This window comes from Nyctibius grandis, chromosome 1 (assembly GCF_013368605.1).
Source record: "Nyctibius grandis isolate bNycGra1 chromosome 1, bNycGra1.pri, whole genome shotgun sequence".
Taxonomy (NCBI): domain Eukaryota; kingdom Metazoa; phylum Chordata; class Aves; order Nyctibiiformes; family Nyctibiidae; genus Nyctibius; species Nyctibius grandis.
Window position 1 is genome coordinate 41,550,031 of NC_090658.1, and position 21,139 is coordinate 41,571,169.

At 37.5% G+C, this 21,139-nt stretch overlaps 1 protein-coding gene across 1 annotated transcript in view; it reads left to right on the plus strand.

Moving 5' to 3' along the window:
* The window catches only part of PLD5 (phospholipase D family member 5), a 208,913-nt gene that overhangs the window by 114,583 nt on the left and 73,191 nt on the right, over positions 1–21,139 (plus strand). The window contains exon 3 of the mRNA XM_068410724.1: positions 14,825–14,993. Within this exon, the coding sequence (XP_068266825.1) occupies positions 14,825–14,993 (169 nt within the window). The remainder of the gene's footprint in view (positions 1–14,824; positions 14,994–21,139) is intronic.

The window sequence follows — 21,139 nt, forward strand, 5'->3', positions numbered from 1 at the left end:
CAAAAGAATTGAGTAATACAGAAGACAAGAGGTGATCTTAGGGTCTGGAGTTTCAGGAAAATTACTTAATACTGCAAAGCACAAAAATCATTCATTTGCAGATGAAAAGCGAGAGTGGGCACTACAAATGAAGAACTGGAGGAGCCTAGGTACTAGGGCAGGGCATTTTACTTTATTATTAACACAGGCTATTTGACTTTTAATAGACTACGATTAAATGAAAAGCTTTATCAGATTTCCCAGATTGCTGTTCATTTTAAATCAGTGTAAAATATCACTAGCCTTTATCATAGAATCTTTATTCCTAAATATATTTTTTTTTCCTTTACAACAGTTCTCTTGTTGCCTTTAAAGAACTTTCATGTTGTGTAGTGGTGACTTAAGGAAATGGCACTGTGCTTTCGTCACCTGTTCAGAGAAAGTGTGTGCAACCAGTTAATCTCTTCAAGGATTGCAGTTTACAAATCCTATGTTGTAGATGGCAAAATAATCTTGAAAAGTTGTTGAGACAGACCACGTTTGATTAGCAACAAGTAATCAGACAATGCTGATGTCCTGTATACAAAGACATGAAACCTTTTGCATTCGTAACTTATTGAGAACCTCGTTCTTCTGTTTGCTTCAGCTCATGCTTTTGTTAGTGTCATTGTTATTTTGTCAGGGAAGATCATGAACTGGGTGGAATACCAGCTGTTCTGTTGGGCTCAGAGAGTTGTGATCATCAGTACCATTTCAATGTGGGCAAATGTGAAGTCTTGCACCTGGGTTGGAATAACCCTGTGCGAGTGGTTAGAAAGCAGCTTTGCATAAAAGGATATGGGGTTCTTGGTACACAGCATGCTGGAATATGAGTCAGAGGAGGGCAATCAGCAAGAGTAGCCAGCACGGTGAGAGAAATTATTCTTCCCATTTCGTTCAGCACTTGTATGACTATATTTGGAGTATTGGGTCCAGTTTTGGGTCCTCCAATACCAGAAAGATACTGATGCACTAGAGCAGATCTAGTGAAAGGTCGCTAGAATGGTTAGGGGACTCGAGTGTGCAAAGTACAAGTAGAGGCTGAGAAAACTGTTGAGCCTGGAGAAGGAGAGATCTTAGTGCTGTCTACAACTACCTCATGGGTGGTTACAGAGACAACAGAACTAGAGCCTTCTTGAGGATGCACAGTGATAGGACAAGAGGCAACAGATACAAATTGCAGCACAGGAAATTCCAATAAAGTACATGGGTTGGGTTTTTTTTTTCTTCATTGTGAGAGCGGTCAAATACCAAAACGGGCACCCAGAGAGGATTGTGTAATCTCTATCCTTGGAGATATTCAACAGTTTACCAGACAAATTGCTGAGTAACCTGATCTGTTTTGAGCAGGAGGTTAGACTAGATGACCTCCAGGGGTATCTTCTAACCTGAACTATTTGATGATACTGTCTGCAGTTTTGTTTTCTGGAATGCCAACTGGAGCTTCTTATTCCCTTCTGCAGGGGTGTTCTTCCTTATAGTTATGTGAGCTTTTTATGTCCAGTTCTCAGAGGGGTATCTGCATTCCCTAGGATTCAGTATGACATAGACAATTCTGGCAATCTCTGGTGTCTTTGCTAAGGGTTAATTCTGGGTCTTTCAGTAGAATTTCTTCAAGTTTTTTTTTTCTGCAGATCCCAATCATGAAACAATTTCTTATCAGGGACTGGGTTAACACCTCAAAATTGTTCTTTGCAGACTTTCTGTATTTTCACCTTCTTTTTGTCCTCTCTGCTTCACAACGTTTCTGATGTTAAATGTTTCATGGACTTTATCAGTCCTCAGGTTCTGTGGTTAGTCTGTTCTTGGACTAGTTGAAAATAATAATAAAACATCCTCAGAAGCAGCTTTGAGAGAAATAAAGCTACCTCAACTGTCGGCTGTTTTCTTGGAACATGTTGCTTACAGTTTCAGAAAAGGGTTCTAAAAGGATTTTTTCCTATGTCCGTCACACATTTCAGCAGTCATATGGCTTTTAATTGGTCTGTTTCTTTAGTCTTGGTGTCTTTTTACTTTGTTTTAGTCTTTGAACGTTACAAATTACAGCAGTCATGCAGAAGCAGGGAATGTCAGAGGTCTGGTTTAGTCAGTTTTCTGACTTAAATATGTGAATAAACTAACAGCTGACTGTAGAGCCTCCAAAAGATACATTTCCCCAGAGACATCATTAGAATTAAATTCAAATGAGAAAACATATGATCCGAAGGCAGAAAATAAATGCAAGTGATCCAAAAATGCCCTTTCCTCAGACAGAATGGGGAAACCCTTTTTCAAATTTGTGAGGTTATAAGGGATCTTAAATACATCTTTTGGTTTCTCATGAGGATATACATACCATTTTGGTTAACAGTCTGATTTTAGTCACTCCTAGGCAGTAGTCCCACTGTAATTTAACTAGATTTTCCATCTTTATACTCTTTAAGGGAAGCAATTCTTTAGGGAAACTGTAATAAAAGACAGAATGGCTCAGAGAGAGATGCAATACTATGTACCTCAGGGAAGATGTAACCGGAAATACAAAGGAAGTATTAATGCCATTTTGAAAGGCATTGATAAGTTTTAACCTGGAACACTATGTGTAACTGACCATCAATAAACAAGAAGGTTGAACTCATGCTAAGTAGAAGGAGGTTATAGGAATGAAGAGTCTATTCAATAAAAAAGATACTGAAGGCACTTGGCTGTGCAGGGTGAAAGCTAAGAAGGGAAATTATTGTTGTCCATAAAAATATCACAGGAGAGAGAAATTCCAGAGTGGGATCTGGGTTACTGAGGGTAAAGGATAGAGCAGGTAAAAGGATATCAAGTGAAGCAAGTTTCTGCCTATGAAAGCAGCAAGATGAAAAATATTTCAGTATGACAAGTGGTGGTAAAAACCCTTTCTTGTTCTAATATTTTTTCCTCATCTGGATAATTTAAGAATAAAAGCATATGAAACACTGCCTGAAGTAATAAGGGCAGGGACTTGATTGCCCAGGAAACCTTTTCCATTTGAGTTTGGAACTTCTACTTAAGTTCCTCCACACTGTCCACGTCTTACCGTATTACTATGTAAGCTGCTTGTAGGTAGGGTAACCACTTTCTTAAATCAATATATCTGTTTTTCTATTTACTGCAGCAACAAGTAAGCTGCAGCAGATTTGCAAAGAAATATCATTAGAAATAGTAATTAGAATTCTTAGTTGTTTCTCCTGTGTTTCTTGTTATTGAGAAGCTGCCAAGATATCCATAAACCCCTTTAAAAAAACCCAAACCAACCAAACAAAAAAAAAACCAAACACAAAAAAACCCAAAAAAAAAAACCAAAACACACAGAACAGTAAGACAAATAAGACTTGCCTCATGCCTCTGATGTAAAGAGCTTGAATGATGACAGTTTAGACAGCAGTACTTAAAAGTCTGTCCCTGAATATTGTATACTGTTAGTGGAGATTTTCAGAGGCCCATGCTGCTACTTCCTAATGCAGTAATTCCTAGGAATTTACCAAAGATGGATCCCACTGTGTTTGTCACTACTGTTAGAGTAACAAGGAGTCCCACTAATGAAGAGCTTTCAGTCTGCATAGACAAATCAGATATGGTTGAGGAACAGGACAGAATGCACAGAACTGTCTTGTAGATTTAATAACAATACTATGTTTTCTGCCAATTAAGTCATTTGGAAGAGATTTAATGAATAGAAGGCTAACTAGAAGGAGCAAAACAAAAGCAAAAGAGGTCATCTAGGATGTAATACACAGAAGAGGGAGGCAAGGGGACGAGGAACCAGGGGAATGGAAGGGTTCAAATTAGAGAGTAACTAGAGCAAAAGATGGTGAAAAATAAAAGATGGCATATGGTTGGAGCAAGGTGTTCTGATGAAGAGAATGCCCAGGAAAAAACACAGGAGCCAGCCTATTGTCTTTAGAAAGCCTAATGATCCCCACAAAAGGACTATGCTGACACCACTCTCTGCCTTCTTCCTAGCATTTATTTTCTCAAGAGCAAGGAGAAAGAAAACCTCCCAAGAATGAACAGTTCATTCAAAATGATGCATTTTGAGCACTTACCAGAAAAGTTTAAGTTTCATTGTATAAAACAGCATCAAAATGATGGGTAACTGTGAGAGAAATTCTCTTTTTTCCCTGTCACAAAGTGCTCCACAATGATCTGGAATGAATGTCTGAGCATCTGGGAAAAAAAAGAGGGAGGGAAACAATGAGAAATAAGGGAAATAAAAAATGAAGTTCTGGTAGTCATAGAGAAGCTTTGATGGGAGAAGCTTGTTATGCTACGTGAAGTTTGGCAGAGCAGATGTGAGCTCTTGAAGTGCTGTTGTGACCCCAAATAAATTTCAGCCGTATGTTGATACGGCATCCTTATTCATTGGTGTATTGTTTTAATAAGATCACAATGCAAGTTGTTTTCCCTCTGTTGTCTTTAAACACTATTGTGACATCACAGTCTAAAAGGAAGTTATTCTGGCACGTGATAAGGCGCTGAGAAGTTTTGTAGCATGTTTTAGACATGACGAGGACAGGGTCATGTCACAGACAAATTTTAGAGCTTCTTGTCATGGCTCATCATACCCTAAATATAGCCTAACAGAAGTGTCTTAAAGAAAGCCCAAATATATACGAGGAACAGAAGGCAATTTCCATTCTTAGTCTGTGTCCATTAAATAGATTTCACACACATCCACAAGGCTTATATCTGTTGTGCATAAAGAGAGACATGAGCAGAACACTGCAACGTTTGACCTTTGTATCCTTGTGCATTCTTGTCTGTGAAATTCAGCTACAGTGTACTCTGAAATGAATGACAATTTGTGTCTAAAGAATACTGTTGCTTTCTTTGACATAAAAGTGCCTCTGTTTCATTTGAGAACAATTTTTGAGTATTTCAAATGATATTGTTTAGTGAAATAAGATTTACTTGAACCTTAATAAATTTGTTCCTAATCAAAATATAGGAATTATCAGATTAAAAAGGGTGCAAATCAAAGTTCTAACAGCAAGCAAAGAATTATAAGAATCTAGAAATGTGGAGTATGATGCCATTTCTATTGATTATGAATTTGGAAATGTCAATTCCCGTCAGAACCTGGGGAGAGTCAGATGACTGCTGTGCCAATTTGGTTCAAATAATGTCTTTTTGACAACTCTAGTGGCCTTATCAAACAATCCAGGCACATTTTTGCATTATGTTGAATAGTAAATGTATTTATCTGAGTGCTGAACTTTTAGGACAGCATGGAAGCTGTGGTATGTTTCAGTTCTGATTAGTATTTAGACAACGTAGGGGGACTTCAAGAGCTGCTGACACAGGCTGGATTTAGATATTGATGATTTGGCACTCATCAGTTCTTGCAAGGTTTCACCTGAAGTGAAATGATTAAATAAGACACTTCATTGTTTCCTAAAATTGAACTTTATTCTGTCTCTTGGAAACTAAGATGTAGGTGTCACCATTGCAGCCCTTCCCTCTAGTAAATAATTCTTTCCTCATGAAATGAGGCACTAATTGTCATGGATGAAGATGGGAAAGCTGGGACCATAAAGCAAGGATTTTCATTGGGGATAGTGTATTGGGTTTCTGGTCAAACCAGCCTTAATTAAGTCTGTGGTTAATGTACTGCTAATTTCTGGTGTTAAGTTGGGTTCTTGTCTCTTCATGGGCCAAATTCATATACAAAAATGAAATTAGAAGTATCACAAGACCTCTGTCATATAGATTTTAATTTTATTAAGTTTTTACACTTCATTTTATTAAATGTAGGTATGCTAATTTCTAGTTTGATGGCTTGGCTGCTCAGCTTGATACTGTATTTTTCCCTAGCTGGTGTTGATAAACTTCTTGTCCCAATCAGAAACCGTGATATATTTATAATTACTCCTATAATTATTTCATAAAACATGTATCTGTTCTGACATACTAGGATTTTATCTGTTTGGTCTCTCTCTCTATATATAAATGGTTGCATATGGTATGAAAAAAAAAAAGAGGATAAATTGTTCTGAGAAATTAGGAATTGTGACTATACTGGGCTTTATCATAGGATTGTGAAGGAGAAAGTTCCAGTAAAATGTTTTCATTTTGTTTCCACTCAGTGTTTACATTTAATTCTGGAAGAATTAGGTTTGTGTGTCCAGGACCTGTGAAATATCTTTGCTCAATTGCTGAGAAATGTCAGATTGAAGTCTAGAGGACGAAACTCTACATCCTATCTGTTCAGTAAATTAACAGTGAATTAAAGTCAATTTAGTAAATTAAAGATTTCTTTGGTCTGCTGCATTTGTATGATGTTAATTCTACCTGGTAGAGAGAGATTTCAGTGTCTCAGCTGATGATACATGTTAGTGATGGCTAGTTCTCAGTTTTATTTTGCTTACTTATAACTACACTTTAATAATGTTACATTAATTTGCTTTTGAAATAATGTAAAAAAATCTAAGTTATCTAGGTATTTTTCGACAAGTGTGCTTGTGTTGCGGTTTGGGCTTTACATAATAGAGCTAGAAGCCTAAAGCAAAGCACCTGAAGCAAAACCACATGTTATTTTTATTCCAGAAGAGTCTTTACATGTATTTTGTCTGTCTCCTTCAATTGCATTCTAAATTTTTTTTTCTTCTTTTATGATAGATTTGATATTGAGTCTTAATGATGCTAAATAGTTTTATACAATGGAATCAACAACCTTCATTTCAGCATCACAAGGGGCAGCTGGTAAGGATTATTTTAGTATGAGCCTGGATATGTAACAGGGGAGGGAAAAGATCAGTATTGAGCTGGACTGACATGCATAGTTCAAGAAAATGCCTAAGTCTGTTTCAAGCATATGAGAAGTCCTAAGAAAATCAATAAGGCTACTTAAATGCTCAACGCTAAGTTGCATTTTATTAACATGTTTTTTTGAACTGAGGCAAATATCAGTCATGTCAGTACAAACAAATTAAGATCTTTAACATTTGCTATTTATTCTTTCCTGTGTTTTTGTTTCCTCCTCATGTCTGTGCTCCTTTTTCATTTGACACTTTATATAACTGCTATCTTAGTTCCAGTATTAAAATGGTCATGGCAGGCTAGGTTGAATTTCTGACTAAGGTTCAGACTTGCTTTGGCACAGGGGAAATACTGTCCCCGGTAGGTTGAAGTGACATTGTAAAACATCTGGTCAATTCTTTCCCTCTTTTGGATGCAGTTTTGCCTTTGAGAACTGAAAGTTGCATCTGAGATACAATTGTGTAAATTTCATTTTATCACCGAAGATAGGTTTAATTAGAAATCATTCACAGGTTTAAACCTTAGATGACTTGTGTTTTTGTATAGCGGGTCCTTCTTTTGAAACTTATGTGTCTGTGGTAATTTACAAAACAAATATTGTGTTGCTCGTCACTTAAGGGAAGCTGAAACAGTAGGATTTTATTGTTTGTACTTTCTTTCTGAGATGATATGAGAGGGAGGGAATAATATTTTTCTTACATAATGATCCATAAGGTAGTCCAAAGAGAAGAGGTATTCCTAGAGTGCTTCTTGTTATTTATTCTATAGACCTAGAGAATTGAGTCTAATCTTCAGCTGGTTAAAAATGATATTGTTCCACTGACTTAACTGCTGACTGAAATTCTTATTTTTTATATTGTACCAGCCATGAATCTGGCACATAAAATCTGCCAAGTTTGATGGATGCATTGTGCATGTCTGCACACTATATTCGGCTTGTAGACATTGCGATGAGTTGGCACAAAAGCAATTATGTGGGAATAGCAATAACAAAGTGATCTCCAAGTTGATTATGGAAAGTATGAAAAGGCCTAAGCAGTGAAGAGCTAAAATGTCTTGGTATATAGTTAGCATATTTCAATTGCTTCTGTGGACTGATAAGAAAAATTGAAAGGAGACTAAGTGCAAAGAAGGGGCAGCCATAGAAGGGGAAAGCTGAAAAGCAACTTCTAATTTTAGGCATTAGCTGAAGTGTTTAAGGCTGGAGTTCGGTGAATGCTTGAAGTTAGCAGGGCTGTTTATTCCCACTCTTGTGTCACAGCCACCTTCTGCAGCTGCATGTTAAATAGGATTTGGCCACTCACTTGGCTGAAGGGGTCTGTGTCTTCTGAGTCCAGTCATAGGTCGTATTCACAGAATCTAGGCCACTGGTTAGGAGAGCTGTCAAACTGTTTGCAGTAGGTGCAGGACAGCTTAACTGGCTCTAGCTACATGTTACTTGGCAAATTATCTGCACGTCTTGCATTTGTAATGTAAAATGCTGTGGCTCTTTCTTGTGTCAGGGTGCCCTGGTGGCATCCACGCTGGCCCAAGTGATCAGTGTGACTGAGGAGTCACTGACTGACTGCTGTGACAAAGAGAGGAAGCCCAGGACAAGTATGTGCCTCCTTGGCTTGAGGCAGCACTGCTAGAAGGAACGCTGCTTTACTGCACCCTGTAGCCATGGCTCTATTTCATTATATGCTTCAACACAACAGTCTAGTAGTCCCATTTACATGCACACCATCAATCCTGTTAAACCACTCACCTTTTATCCCACTAGGTTGCAATTCACATGTCCAGGGAAGTTAGGAAATCTGCTTTAAACCATCTAGTTGGACCTCATATTCAACAGGTTTTTACCTTTTTACCCTCATATCTTGTGACTGGTTACCATTATCTTCCAGAATTATATCCAGCCAGATTCTGAATATAAAGACAATCAAGAGATGAAGAGTCTTCCTTCAAAACAGAGACTGGCCTATGTGTCTCTAAAATTCCAGCACAATTTGGTTTCTTAAAATAATAAGCGTTAATATGCTCATTGCAGTGTTTTATCATGGAATGCATGGAACCGTATCGAAAATATGTATTCGTCAGGGAGGCACTGAGAGCAGCTTTTCAGTCTAAACATCACACTAGTCTGCTCTATCAAATAGTCAGAAATGTTCAGATAAATCTCTGTACCTGGAGCCCAATGCTGCATGTCTGCAGAAAAATATATTTAATACCATAAATCTGAACATATCTGCATTCACTGCAGGTCTAATTCAAAGCACAGTATTAAACCAAACATTCAACATCCCAAGGTTTTTTTCTCTGGAGATCAGAGTCTTCATGAATGAAATTCAAGCAGCAGACAAGCAAATGTCAGCAAAGAGCTTTTGTAGTGTGCATATACTTAGGCACATGCACGCGTACAAACACACATACACATGCCTCACTAGTCGAGATTGTCAATGTTAGAGGACTGTGACAGAGCTTGTGATATTCTCAGTTAGATGCTAATAATCTTGGTGCTTTTGAGTACTTAGTTTGAGTTCACAGTCCATTCTAAATTCAATCTTATCTGCTCTCCATTTCACTTTTAACCATTGTGTTCTGTCATGAATTTACTTTAATGGGTCAAAAATATTTTATTTAAAATTGAAATCAACAGCATAAGCATGTGATAGCTAGCAGATTTTGTAACTTATAATGCAAGAATTGGATGTAATTAATTACAGATTAAATATTACGTATAGTGCACAGTTAAATTTTTCTTTACTGGATATACCATGTAATTATCCAAATACACTGCATACCTTTATGCTCTGGAGTTTAATCTCAAGTAGAATTGTAGGGCTTGATCTTCCATATCCTTACCACTGACTCTAAGGGGAATATTCAAATACATCAATAAGTTGTGCCATACTTTCTCTTTTTTTAGGACACTTCTCTGAACCCGGAGGGGTTTGTTCTACATGTTTTCAAAATAGTAATTCTACCCTGAGCTGGAGCTGTGGTTCTGTTGAGGAGCTAAAGAGAAGATGGACTTGGCCAGCATGACAGCTAATGAGTAGATCTGAGGGAGAAGAGTGGTGGTGGGAATGAAATGATGAAGGAAGTGGAGGGCTTGAAGGTGACATGGAAAGCATCAATTGAAAGCACTGGTCTGAGAAAGCTGGTAGGTTTTGAATGGATATTAAGATTCTGGGGTTATAACAAAACAGGAGCTGGAACTCTGAGGAGCTGTGGTCCTTTAGGGCAGGGTTTGGTAGACCCGGGGCTTCTGGATTAAGAAGGAGAGAGGGGTCACAAGAAGGTATCTTTAACTAGGACCCTGGTGTGGAGCAGGACTCATACACCTTTCCCACTCCTCTTTTTTTTCTTTTTTTTTTCTTTGTTTCTCTCCGTTGTATGAAATATAGCAGCGTTATGACAAAGATAGCCTTTGCTCATCGTTTATTTCTTTATTGGCTCATCTAAATCATTGCAGTGTTTTCTTATCACGTTTCTTCCCTTTAATGGTGAGTAAATTCAGATGTTGTAGAGACACTCGAGTGCATATGACCTGGATTTTCTTTAGTGTATGACTCTGGATTGAGACAAACTGGCGTGAATAATGTTCCACAGCTTATCATTTTAATGTGGTGTGAAGTCTGAACTATCAAAAGAATTTTCCTTCTTTACTTGTGTAGTCATTGCAACTGAACTTTTCAACAGACAGAGCTATACATTTTTGCCGATAACCCCAAGTTTATTCAAGGGACAGACATATAGCCTCTGCCTATTTTCACTCCCCTAGCCCTCTTTCTATTCTAATTAACCCAGATGCTAAATTAAAGAGTATCTGTGTTTCCTTCAGAGGAAAAAATTGATGTGAGAACAGAAACAAACCTCCTCACTTTCTGACCAAAGAACTGTCAAAGATGAAGAAGAACCCTTAGCCTGGGACAGAATTCACTTGGAATTGCTAAATGCAAGTCATGTAGCTGAGCTCAGAAGAGTCTTATTATTGAGGTCAAGGTCTATTCTCTGGTAGGCATTAAATACCATTATACTGCTTACCACATTTCTGTTAGCTTAGAGGAGGTGAATCTCAGCTCTGATTCTTGTCTCTCTATAACTTCACAGAAATCATATAACATTACTTTCAGGTCTCTCAGTCTGTGTGAAGTAGGTTTGAGAATATTCAGCTATATAACTGAAAAGGATAGCCTATGTTGGCATTAATCAGATGAAATACATAGAGCACCAGGAAATGGGGGAAGGGAAGGACATCTCATCCAACATGTGTAAGGTTATCTGCTAATGATTTTGAGCATAGGAAAAGTCTGTTTTAATTACCATGTTACATTTGTTCTGTTTTGCTTAGTTAATATGCCATTTTTGTGGAATAAATTATGTCACGATGTCTGATCTTCCTCAAGGTCTGTGAATGACCTTCCCTCCTGGAAGTTTTTGTTAAACCATCGTTTAAAAACCTCTTTGTGTGTCATATTGGAACAAAAATGAGTGCTAAATTTAGCTTGTATTGATGGAATTGGGGCTTGCAAACTCAAACTTTTGTACAGAAGGTTTAACAAAACTCTTCTTGACTAAGCACTGAAACTTTGCTATTGTGTCAAAGGAAAAGGGAAGATTACAAAGGCAAAATCACTTAGTTTAGAAACTTGGTGGTTGACTTTAACTTCTGAGCTTGGTATTGAGGTTTTGAGTGGATAGGAGAATATACTGAGGTTTTTTGGCAGAATCAGTTAATTATTAAAGGGAAGTCTAAACCCTGAAATATTGTTTTAACTAGTGCCCTAGCTAGATGAAGTGCCTTTGTCTGCTAAAGAACATGAAGTACTTACTGTTTGGTTAAACAAAAGACTAGGAAATATATTAACAGATAATATTTGTTCTGAATAACAGTTTCACTAACTGGAATGCATTTGGCTTCTATTACATAATCAAACCCAAATTATAAAATGGCAGGAACTGTGTAGTCACATCCCTTATTTAGTGCTAGTGCTGTAGCCTGCTGAATGGTGTGCAGATTGAAAAGTTAGGAGCTGATGTCCTTGTGAAGAGCAAGTTCAGCCCACCTGTCAGGACAAACATCCTTAACCAAGAGGTACCTTGTCCCTTACAAGGGCCCTTTTGAGAGGGAGATGAATTTCCTTTTGCCCAGCAAATTTGCCTTGCTACCTTCTTTGAATAAGTAAATGATTTTAACCTGTGGAACAGGAGGAAGAGCCCAACTCTTTTGCATATCTTGATATCTGTACCCAAATGTATCTATAGAGCAATGACCCACATCTGCAGCTCTTCCTGCATTACACTTTAAGGTATAGCTTCCAGCAACTTCTGGAATCTGGGTTTGTAATACATAGATACAGCATTTTCCCCTACTTTGGATCTAAATAACATGAAGTCAATGCATGAGAAATAAGTACATATGTGTTTGGCTGGATCAGGGCCCTAATCTCAAATATAATATGTTAAGCTTCTTGGACTTGGAGATATTGGAGATATTCAAAACCTGACTGAACAATGTCCTAAGCAACCTGCTATGATTGACCCTGCTTTGACAAGGGGGGTTGAGCTACATGACCTCCAGATCATCTTAGCTCTTCTGTGACAGTGTTACCTTTTTGGCAGCTTTCAACTTGCCAAAGACAAAGAGAGGAAGAATGGAAGTTAAGCTAATGCTTTCCAGTGAGGCAGCAGTTCAGTACAGCCCATGGGAAACATCACTAGAAGCAACTGGAAGTGACTGTAACAAATTCAGTTCTATCAGATATTTTGTGATTTCCTGTATATTCATTTGCATAGGTTCAACCGGAAAACATTGTGTATGTCAAGCAATATTGTAATGTTGAGAAATTTTGGTCCTATCTTGTGTTAAGGGAGTGATGTGCACTTCTAAATTCTAGCTAAATCAGAACCACATTTGATAATTTTTTTAATAATCGTTTAATATGAAGAATGTCTTTGGAGAATATTCAACATAACTCTTTCTTATATCTAGGTGTGATTGGGTAGGGGATTGAGGAGGCCAGAAAGACATGGATTCATTTCTCATCTTTGCCACTGAATCATTGGAGTTCTTTTTTATGTCCTTATAGAGATCACTTTATCTTCTGTGCTTTGATTTCTTGCTCTTTGAAGGGGGCCATCCTACAGCTCTCCATAAAACAGCTCTGCGAACATGGACGTTGCTAAGAACCCCAATATGATTAATAATGTTAACTATTGAAAAAGAACTAACCCAGGCTTTCAAGGAATCTAATGAAAGTTTTATTAAGTTCTGTAACAGAATTAGATGCAGCAGAAATAAGTCCAAAACCTTGAGTGTTAGAGTAAAATAGTTTCTTTTCAAAAGTATGGCATTGCTAATAGACTAATAAGGGCACTAAATTTTTAGGCCACTAGTTATTTTGAAAAGTTTGTAAACAAGGTAGGTAGAATGTCTTAGAATAAACTATACTTTGAAGACATTAAAAAATCAAGTTGTGTTCTTAGCTTTTTACAGTCAATTTACTGGTGTTACAACTCTGTTGCTATAATGCAGTTAATCGATAGAATAGTGTGTTCAAAGTATGTTGTGGAGAATGTCATCAGTAATTGTAGCTTAGTGATATGTATGTTGTTTGACAGATTTTAGGGAATAAGAGAACATACTTGAATGTTTAATGAAAGGAGGAGCTGTGCCTGTTCTGGTTTGGGGGGGGATTTTTTTGCCAGCCCAAGAATGTGATAATTACCATAGGTTTACTTTGTCACAGTTCTTGCTGGGTTTTCTTTACACTGTTAAAGAGTACTAATCTTCAGTCTTTTAATGCGTTAACTTCACCAACATGCTTGATATTCTGAAATAGCTGTAGAAGTTTCCAAGTGACCCTGTAGGATGAACTGAATTAATAGAAGACACTGCACTAATCTGTTTTTCTAACAGTCAAAAAGTGTACAAGTCTCGTTTACACTAGAAGTTTGTGTTAATGGTTTACTTAAAACAAGTTTACAAATTATATTAATATTGCTGGAGTTGATAATTAATGCTATTAGTAAGTACAGAAACAGTCTGGAAATACTTAATGTACTTGGATACAATGAAAAGGAGTCTTCTCCAAGTCCCTACTACAGCTTTCCTAAATCTGGTTTGTATGATTCGCAGTAAAAGTGGCAGATGTTGGGGCACTTACAGAAGTTCCACTTGGATAAGTTAAAAATTTCATCTGTTTACCTAAAGACAGAATTGGGAAACTTGTTTGACTTTTGTTTATTTCTAAGATTCCTCTATTGAGTGTAGAGAGGAGCTTTACCTGCTGTAATTTAAGGAAATCTAGCAGTGAGGCAGTATGCTGAATGAAACACATCATTTCCCTGAAGCAGAGGAGCATATTTTGAACTGTCAGTTTACTACAATTTTGTTTATCTTCTTGGATCAATGTGAATGTATATAATGTAATTCACAAGCGTTTTGAATAATACAATAAGATCAAGGAACTTTCAAAAAAAGAACAGGAAATTAAAAGGGCATAATTCTTCTTTTCTTAACCACTACATCCCAGTTAGAGCCTTACACAGGTAAACAAAAGCAGAAAAATTAGGTAGCTTAGAGCAGTTGGAAAAGGAGAATAATGTAATAAAACATCATCTGTTAAAGCAGACCTAAGAAAATGCTGGGGAGTATATGTCTTGCCACATTGGAGAGAAGAAATTAAATACAAAGATGAGAGTGGCAAAGCAAGAAGTTTGTTTCATTCTTCCCATCCGCACCTTAAGGACTGATTCCCACTTTCTGTGTTATAAGAAGTAAGCTTTTCCATGTTTAAGCTAATTTTACAGAGCTTCAAAAGCTTAATTGGCTTTGCTGCATTAACAGTTGGTGATTTCTGCATTTTATTGTTTTGGAAAGTGCGGAGCATGACAGTCAGCAACTTCAGAGTGAGTTACAGGGTGGCACATTGCTGAGAGCCTCTGGGAGCAGATGTTGAATCACAGGCCCAAAACCTGACATTCTTTACAATTTGGGACTTTTTAATAAAGAGAAGTGCTTTTGTTAAGTGGTTATTTTTTCCTTATCTATTCTCAGGGTTGCTCTTGTGGAAAATATTCCTGAAGGGATCAACTATTCAGACAGTGCACCATCCCATTTGTCTCTTTTCCAAGGCTGGATGAATTTGCTTAATATGGCTGAAAAGTCTGTTGACATAGTATCTTCCCAGTGGGACCTCAATCACAGTCATCCATCAGCATGCCAGGTATGTTCTAGCCTAACAGAAGGGTGGGGCTTTAAAAATTTGTTCTTGTTTCACTATTAATTTTTTAGAACTACAGCCCTTCCCTCCAGCAGACCTATTTGAGTAGTCTAAAAAAACATTTTCATATGGGGATTTTCCTGCCAATGCAATAGTTTTCTGAGAGTGGTGGCACGCTTGGACTAGATAACGCATCCAACACATATTCATATCACTTCTGTCTTAGGAAAGGATGTCATTGTGTAATCTTAAGAAACCTGCAAAATTGTACCTATATTAACACATACATAATTTGGGAATATTCATAAATCTATACACTTATTTTCTATTTGGTGCAACTGATGAAGTAGAAGAGCAAAGCACGTAGATTAATTCTGCAGCCAAATAGAGGGATAGAATTACGTTTATAAAGAACAATGTAGTACCAGATGTTTTCTCATACCTTTTCAAGATGAATCTTGTTCAAGTGTTCAAGACTTCTGTGATTAAGAGCAATAGGAAAAATCATAAATCATAGTGAAAGAGACAGATATGCATTACAATGATGCCATGCCAACAAACGCTTTATTCTTGAGAGCAATCCTCTTAGAAATACAGTAAGGGTAGGCTTCCCCTTAGTATTACTCGTGAAGCTAAGATATCAAAGCATCTTCTCTTTTCCACCAAATGGATTCTCTGCTGAAAGAAGCCACTCAGCTGACATGAAATAAGGTTAAAATGTCATCTGGATAACTGTAAGGAATCAACTCTTATTATACTATGTCACAAACTCTTCACTTTCCTCTGTAGTTCTGTCAGTGCTGTGCAGTAAAAAAATGCCTTTTAGTAGATGATAGACAAAGACTGGTATTCCAAGCAACTAAAGATAGTACTGCAAATAGCCTGTGTTTTCAAGTCATCAGCTAGATTATACTTCTTTTGAAAGAGGCTGTAGCCTAGTTGAAAGGCATACATTAACTTTTCTTCAGAATCATTCTGCTGCATGTCCATATAAAAGAGTGAAAATCTGAGGTGAGCAGCCAAATGGAAAATGTAGTGCAAACCCTTCCTTTTAGAATGCTTACAAATCTTGGAATAAATTTATTGAGTATCAAAATATTGAGATTTTTCATGATGTAATTATGCAGCTAAGCTTTATTTAAATTTATTGCCTAAGAAACTTCAAACCCATGTACTGTCATTCAAGCAGATGAATTCAAAGAGATAGTGCCTTAGATGTTTTTCAGATGTGCATGGGTTGGTATGTGCATGAATCTTTTAAAAATGTTTTATCTGAAAACATTGAACATGTCATTTGCTTCAAAACCAGCAGAGCCTGTCAAATCCCCAACAGAGGACAAAAATAGCAAACTAGAAATCAGAATTTCAGTAGTTAAGCAACAAATCCATTCATTGTTCCATTCTCATGCAAAGTAAAAACTGTAAGATATTGCCACATGTCAGAGCAGGGAGAGGAAGAAGAGATATGTAAGAAGTGGATTTTCTCTTTCATCCTCAAATGCACTGTTAAAGCCAGAAAAATGAAACATTTTTCATAATATTCTATTCTAGTTATCTATTTCTGCCTGCTAGTAGTCTTACAAAAGTGAGTAATTACTTCTGTTTAAAAGCAATTAATATTCCAGTCATTTCCTCATTTGTACAGCAGTGTGGGCTGAACAGCTGATAGATCTTTCTGTCAAGCTTGACTATTCATCCTAAAACACTATACTGTTATCGGCCAGTCTAATTGCTAAAGAAATTGCCAAGACACAGCATTTCTTAGCAAATCACTGCCCCAGAGAATGTGCACAAAGCTTAGTGTGTGAAAGGGAGGGGAGAAAACTTGTATCGTTACATCTGCTTTCTCCACTTGTAAACGAAAGCGAAATTTTGGAGGAGCTTCAATAATTGTAATTCAGTAATTTTCAGAAGTATAAGTCGGATGTCCTCAAATGTTTACAAATTTGGGTTCAGGGAAATTTGCCCCAAAATAGCAAAAGCGTTATGAAAGGTAACGGGGTGAGATGCAAGACTTCCGGGTAGTATGGTGCTTAGTAAGTTCTAGTTGTTCCTTGAATGATTCTTGTTTTATCAGAAACTAAGGACATAACCATTTTCCATATGGACCCACATCCTGTGCTATAAGTAGTAATTTCAATTTTATGAATATTCAAGACATATTGCAAAGCAAGGTTTGCAAGAGCACTTCAACAGACATGGATTTTTGAAGGAAAAAAGCTGAGTAGGCTAGATTGCTTTTTCTTAATTAGTTACAAGGTTTAGCTACATTCTCTGTATACGTGTTTGTGTGGTCACATACACACATGCATACACATACATACATACACGTATGTCCAATATACATATTGAAGAAAAAGATATATACATTTGGACAAAATGGGCAATATGTATACGTATGGATGATACATGTATTGGAAGCCTATATATGTATGCGTGTGTGTATATAAAATTGCAGAATTTCCTGTTGTATTTTTCTTCATTTTTGTTTGTGGGTATGTTACCTAGTGTCCTTGACCATTGCCTGTCTGTGTTCAGTTGCTATAAATCTAAATAAACAGTCATTGCTGACTGAGATGTTTGGGTCACAACTGCTGTGCTCAGCTGTCAGAGTCCATGAGTCTGGTTAAATTGGAGTCTCCAAATGCAAACACATGATGCTACAACGTTGTGTGTGCTTCCACAGCGTAGGCGGTCAAGTAAAATATTTTTTTGACAAAACAGTGAGTAGGCTATCTACCCCTGCTTTTCTCATTCAGAAGAAAACCATGTGTTTTGGTGACTTAGTGATGTCATCTGCATACATTTTCAAGATAGCAGGGTAGCTGTTGTACAGCGACTTTGAGTATCTTGCAGAATGTGAGCGTGTGACTCCTCCTGTGGCAATCTGATGTTTAGAGATGTCAGAGGACAATGGAAACACAACTTTTGAGGACAGCTTTTAATTCATTTGCAGCAGAGGGGTGAACAGAAGATTATGCCAACTTTGTGATTTTCAGAATTCTTTTCCTCTGGCTCATCTCATGTTTAGAAACTTTAATTTAGGGTCACCTTTTATAGTTCCAGCAAGTCCTTCCTCACAAATTTTATTTTAAGTTTAACAAATAAGGATTAATGCCATCATGGTTTGTTGCTGTTGCCATAAGTTATGGCACAGTTCTCACTGGATGGCTATTTGGATGATCAAAGAGTAGATCTGTGTCTGATTTTTACAATGATCACACAAAAAATAGATGGTTCTGACTATCTCTATTTACCTACCTATTGCTCAGCTCCCAAATGGCTTGATGGGAGATGACTCCCACTTCACCTGACAGCTGTCTTACATGAGACATGTTATCCAGCTTTGTAATGAAATCTCTGACGATGAGTCTTATGTCAGTATCGGACACGCATCACCCAAGGATCTTAAGTGATTTGTTTCGTAGAACAAATGTTAGTGCCAGGGCTTAAGTACCCTTCCTTGACAATTATTAAAAAACACAAATAAGTACAAAGAAGAGCATTTCTCCAAACCTAATGGCTACCACCAGAAATCGGCTACAATCAGCTATAGAGATTGCAGGGTATTTTCTTTTCTGTAGGCTCATCTGTACATAAACATCTCTTCTCTTCAGGTGATGAAGTTTCCCTGATGTAGCTAGTACAGACTGAAGCATAGAAAAAAAAAATAAAGCAGAGAGTTTTTTAAAGTGGAAGCATTTTTTAAATTCTGACTGAAATTCCAAAAATAGACATTCCCTCCATCTTCATTAGCTATTTTGCTAGAAGAATTTGAGGAGAGCATTTGAGTTTCTCTGTTCTGCATTAAATGGCAACAGTTAAATTTAGGGTTTCTTGATTTATTTGCTCTATTGGTTCCTGCCAGCACGCTACGATTTTTAGTGATGTTTTATAGATATACACAAAAGCTTCATCGTAGGGCAACTTTTAAAAATGTTAGTAGAGTTATGTAATATAAATTCAGAAGAAAATTCTGGAAGTAAGCAGTTTTATTTCTGTGGAAAAAAAAGCTAAGCATTGTCTAAACTGTAGGAATCTAAGTTCCTGAAGAGCACAATAATTCAATTTTAGCATACTTCAATAATTACAGCATCTTCATGCTCATATCTCCTCTATTTTATTTTTAATGAGGAATGCATGCTGATAAAGACAACAGTAGACAAGGTAAATCAGCCAGGCTAGAATCAGTCTGCCTAGTAACTGCTAGGAAATTGCTTTGGGGGCAATTTCAGGGCCTTTTCATAATAACTTTCTTTTTTTTTTTTTTTTTTTAATTCAGCAGGTGGCTGTGACAGGTACAGTTAGGATTGATGTTTCAGATGTATTGTAGTTTAAAGCTACCATGAGAATGTCAGTTTATTCATGTGATGAATACTTTTTACCTCCTATTTTGTTGCTTACAGTAGGTTATTTGAAACAGCACCGTGAAAAGTGTAAGAGAATATTTTATCAGGACAGGCAGATTTCTAGTGGTATTGTTTGTTAAAATACAAATATGGTATAAGATAGCATCCTGCAGTTTCATAGCACTTGGCTGCTACTATTTCTCAGTCCTCACAATCTGGGTGTATAGAAATGATTCTGATCACTGTCACGTAGTCACACGGCAGCCTGGTATTGTCTCATAAAGGGAGTGTGGTCTGAGTGACAGCATGAGGGTTTGTATTCAACAGAAGCATTTCAAATGTGCTGACAGCAGTGACAAAACTCTTCAGACCTTCTGTCCTGTCTTTTTTCCTTTCCATAGAACAAACCACTAAAATTGCAAGTAAACATGTCAGAGTATAGAAACTGAGTTTCAGATTAATATTAATAGGGAAGAAGGCCAAGTTCTTCAGCAACAAAGGAAGAATTTCTAGTACCATACTTTACTATAGTACATACAAATTTTTAAAAACAAGCTGTGAATTTTTCATAGTTGTTCAGAGTGTCTAGACTAAGCCTTGCTGAGTATATGAATGGCTGCTGAGGGGTGATGCAGCGAGAGATGAGATGGGAGGGAATTCTTTCCAGTTCTAGCAATGGGTGGTGTTTTTTGTATAGCTGTATAAATACACATATTTGTGGTGAGTGCTCTCCTGGTCTTAACCATCACTATTTGGGAAGCTTTAAATGTTTTATCAGCTTGAGGTTTCACAATTTATGACCATAATTGGAAAAAACAGTATTTAAAATGCATAGCTTGTGATGTCTCTGATGGGAAAGTAGATGTATTTTCAGAGATGTCTTGATTGGAATGCAGGGTTGCACTCCAAGTGATCTTTTCACCCATAGGATGGGCCATTCAGCTGGCAGCATGGCATGTAAGAGACATACAGGTGGTCCATCAGGGGTGCTGTGTTGGTCACATCAGGGCATACTAAGATGAGGTAAAACTCGGGAAATACTGCCATGTTCTTTTTTGTCCAAATTAAAATTAATACAGAAAGTCCAGGCTTGTTTATCAAAGCTTTTGTAAATCATATATAAATAAGATCTTGTGCAGCTAGAAGCGAAGTGGCAATAACGTCAAAAAATAATTACCTTCAGGGAAAAAAAGGTAAAGAATAACCCCTGAAACAATCTATCAGCTTTAGATGTTAACTGTCTAAGCATTTATTTAGCAGAACAGTTCACAGAATCACAGAATCAACCAGGTTGGAAGAGACCTCTGGGATCATCGAGTCCAACTGTTGCCCTGACACCACCCTGTCAACTAGACCATGGCACTAAGTGCCATGTCCAGTCTTTTCTTAAACACATCCAGAGATGGTGACTCCACCACCTCCCTGGGCAGCCTATTCCAATGTCTAATGACCCTCTCTGAAAAGAAATTCTTCCTAATGTCCAACCTGAACCTCCCCTGGCAAAGCTTGAGGCTGTGTCCTCTTGTCCTATTGCTAGTTGCCTGGGAGAAGAGGCTGACTCCCACTTCACTACAACCTCCCTTCAGGTAGGTGTAGACTGCACTAAGGTCACCTCTGAGCCTCCTCTTCTCCAGGCTAAACAACCCCAGCTCCCTCAGCCATTCCTCGTAGGTCAGACCCTCCAGACCCTTCACCAGCTTGGTCGCCCTCCTCTGGACTCGCTCCAACACCTCAACATCTTTCTTGAAGTGCGGGGCCCAGAACTGGACACAGTACTCAAGGTGCGGCCTCACCAGTGCT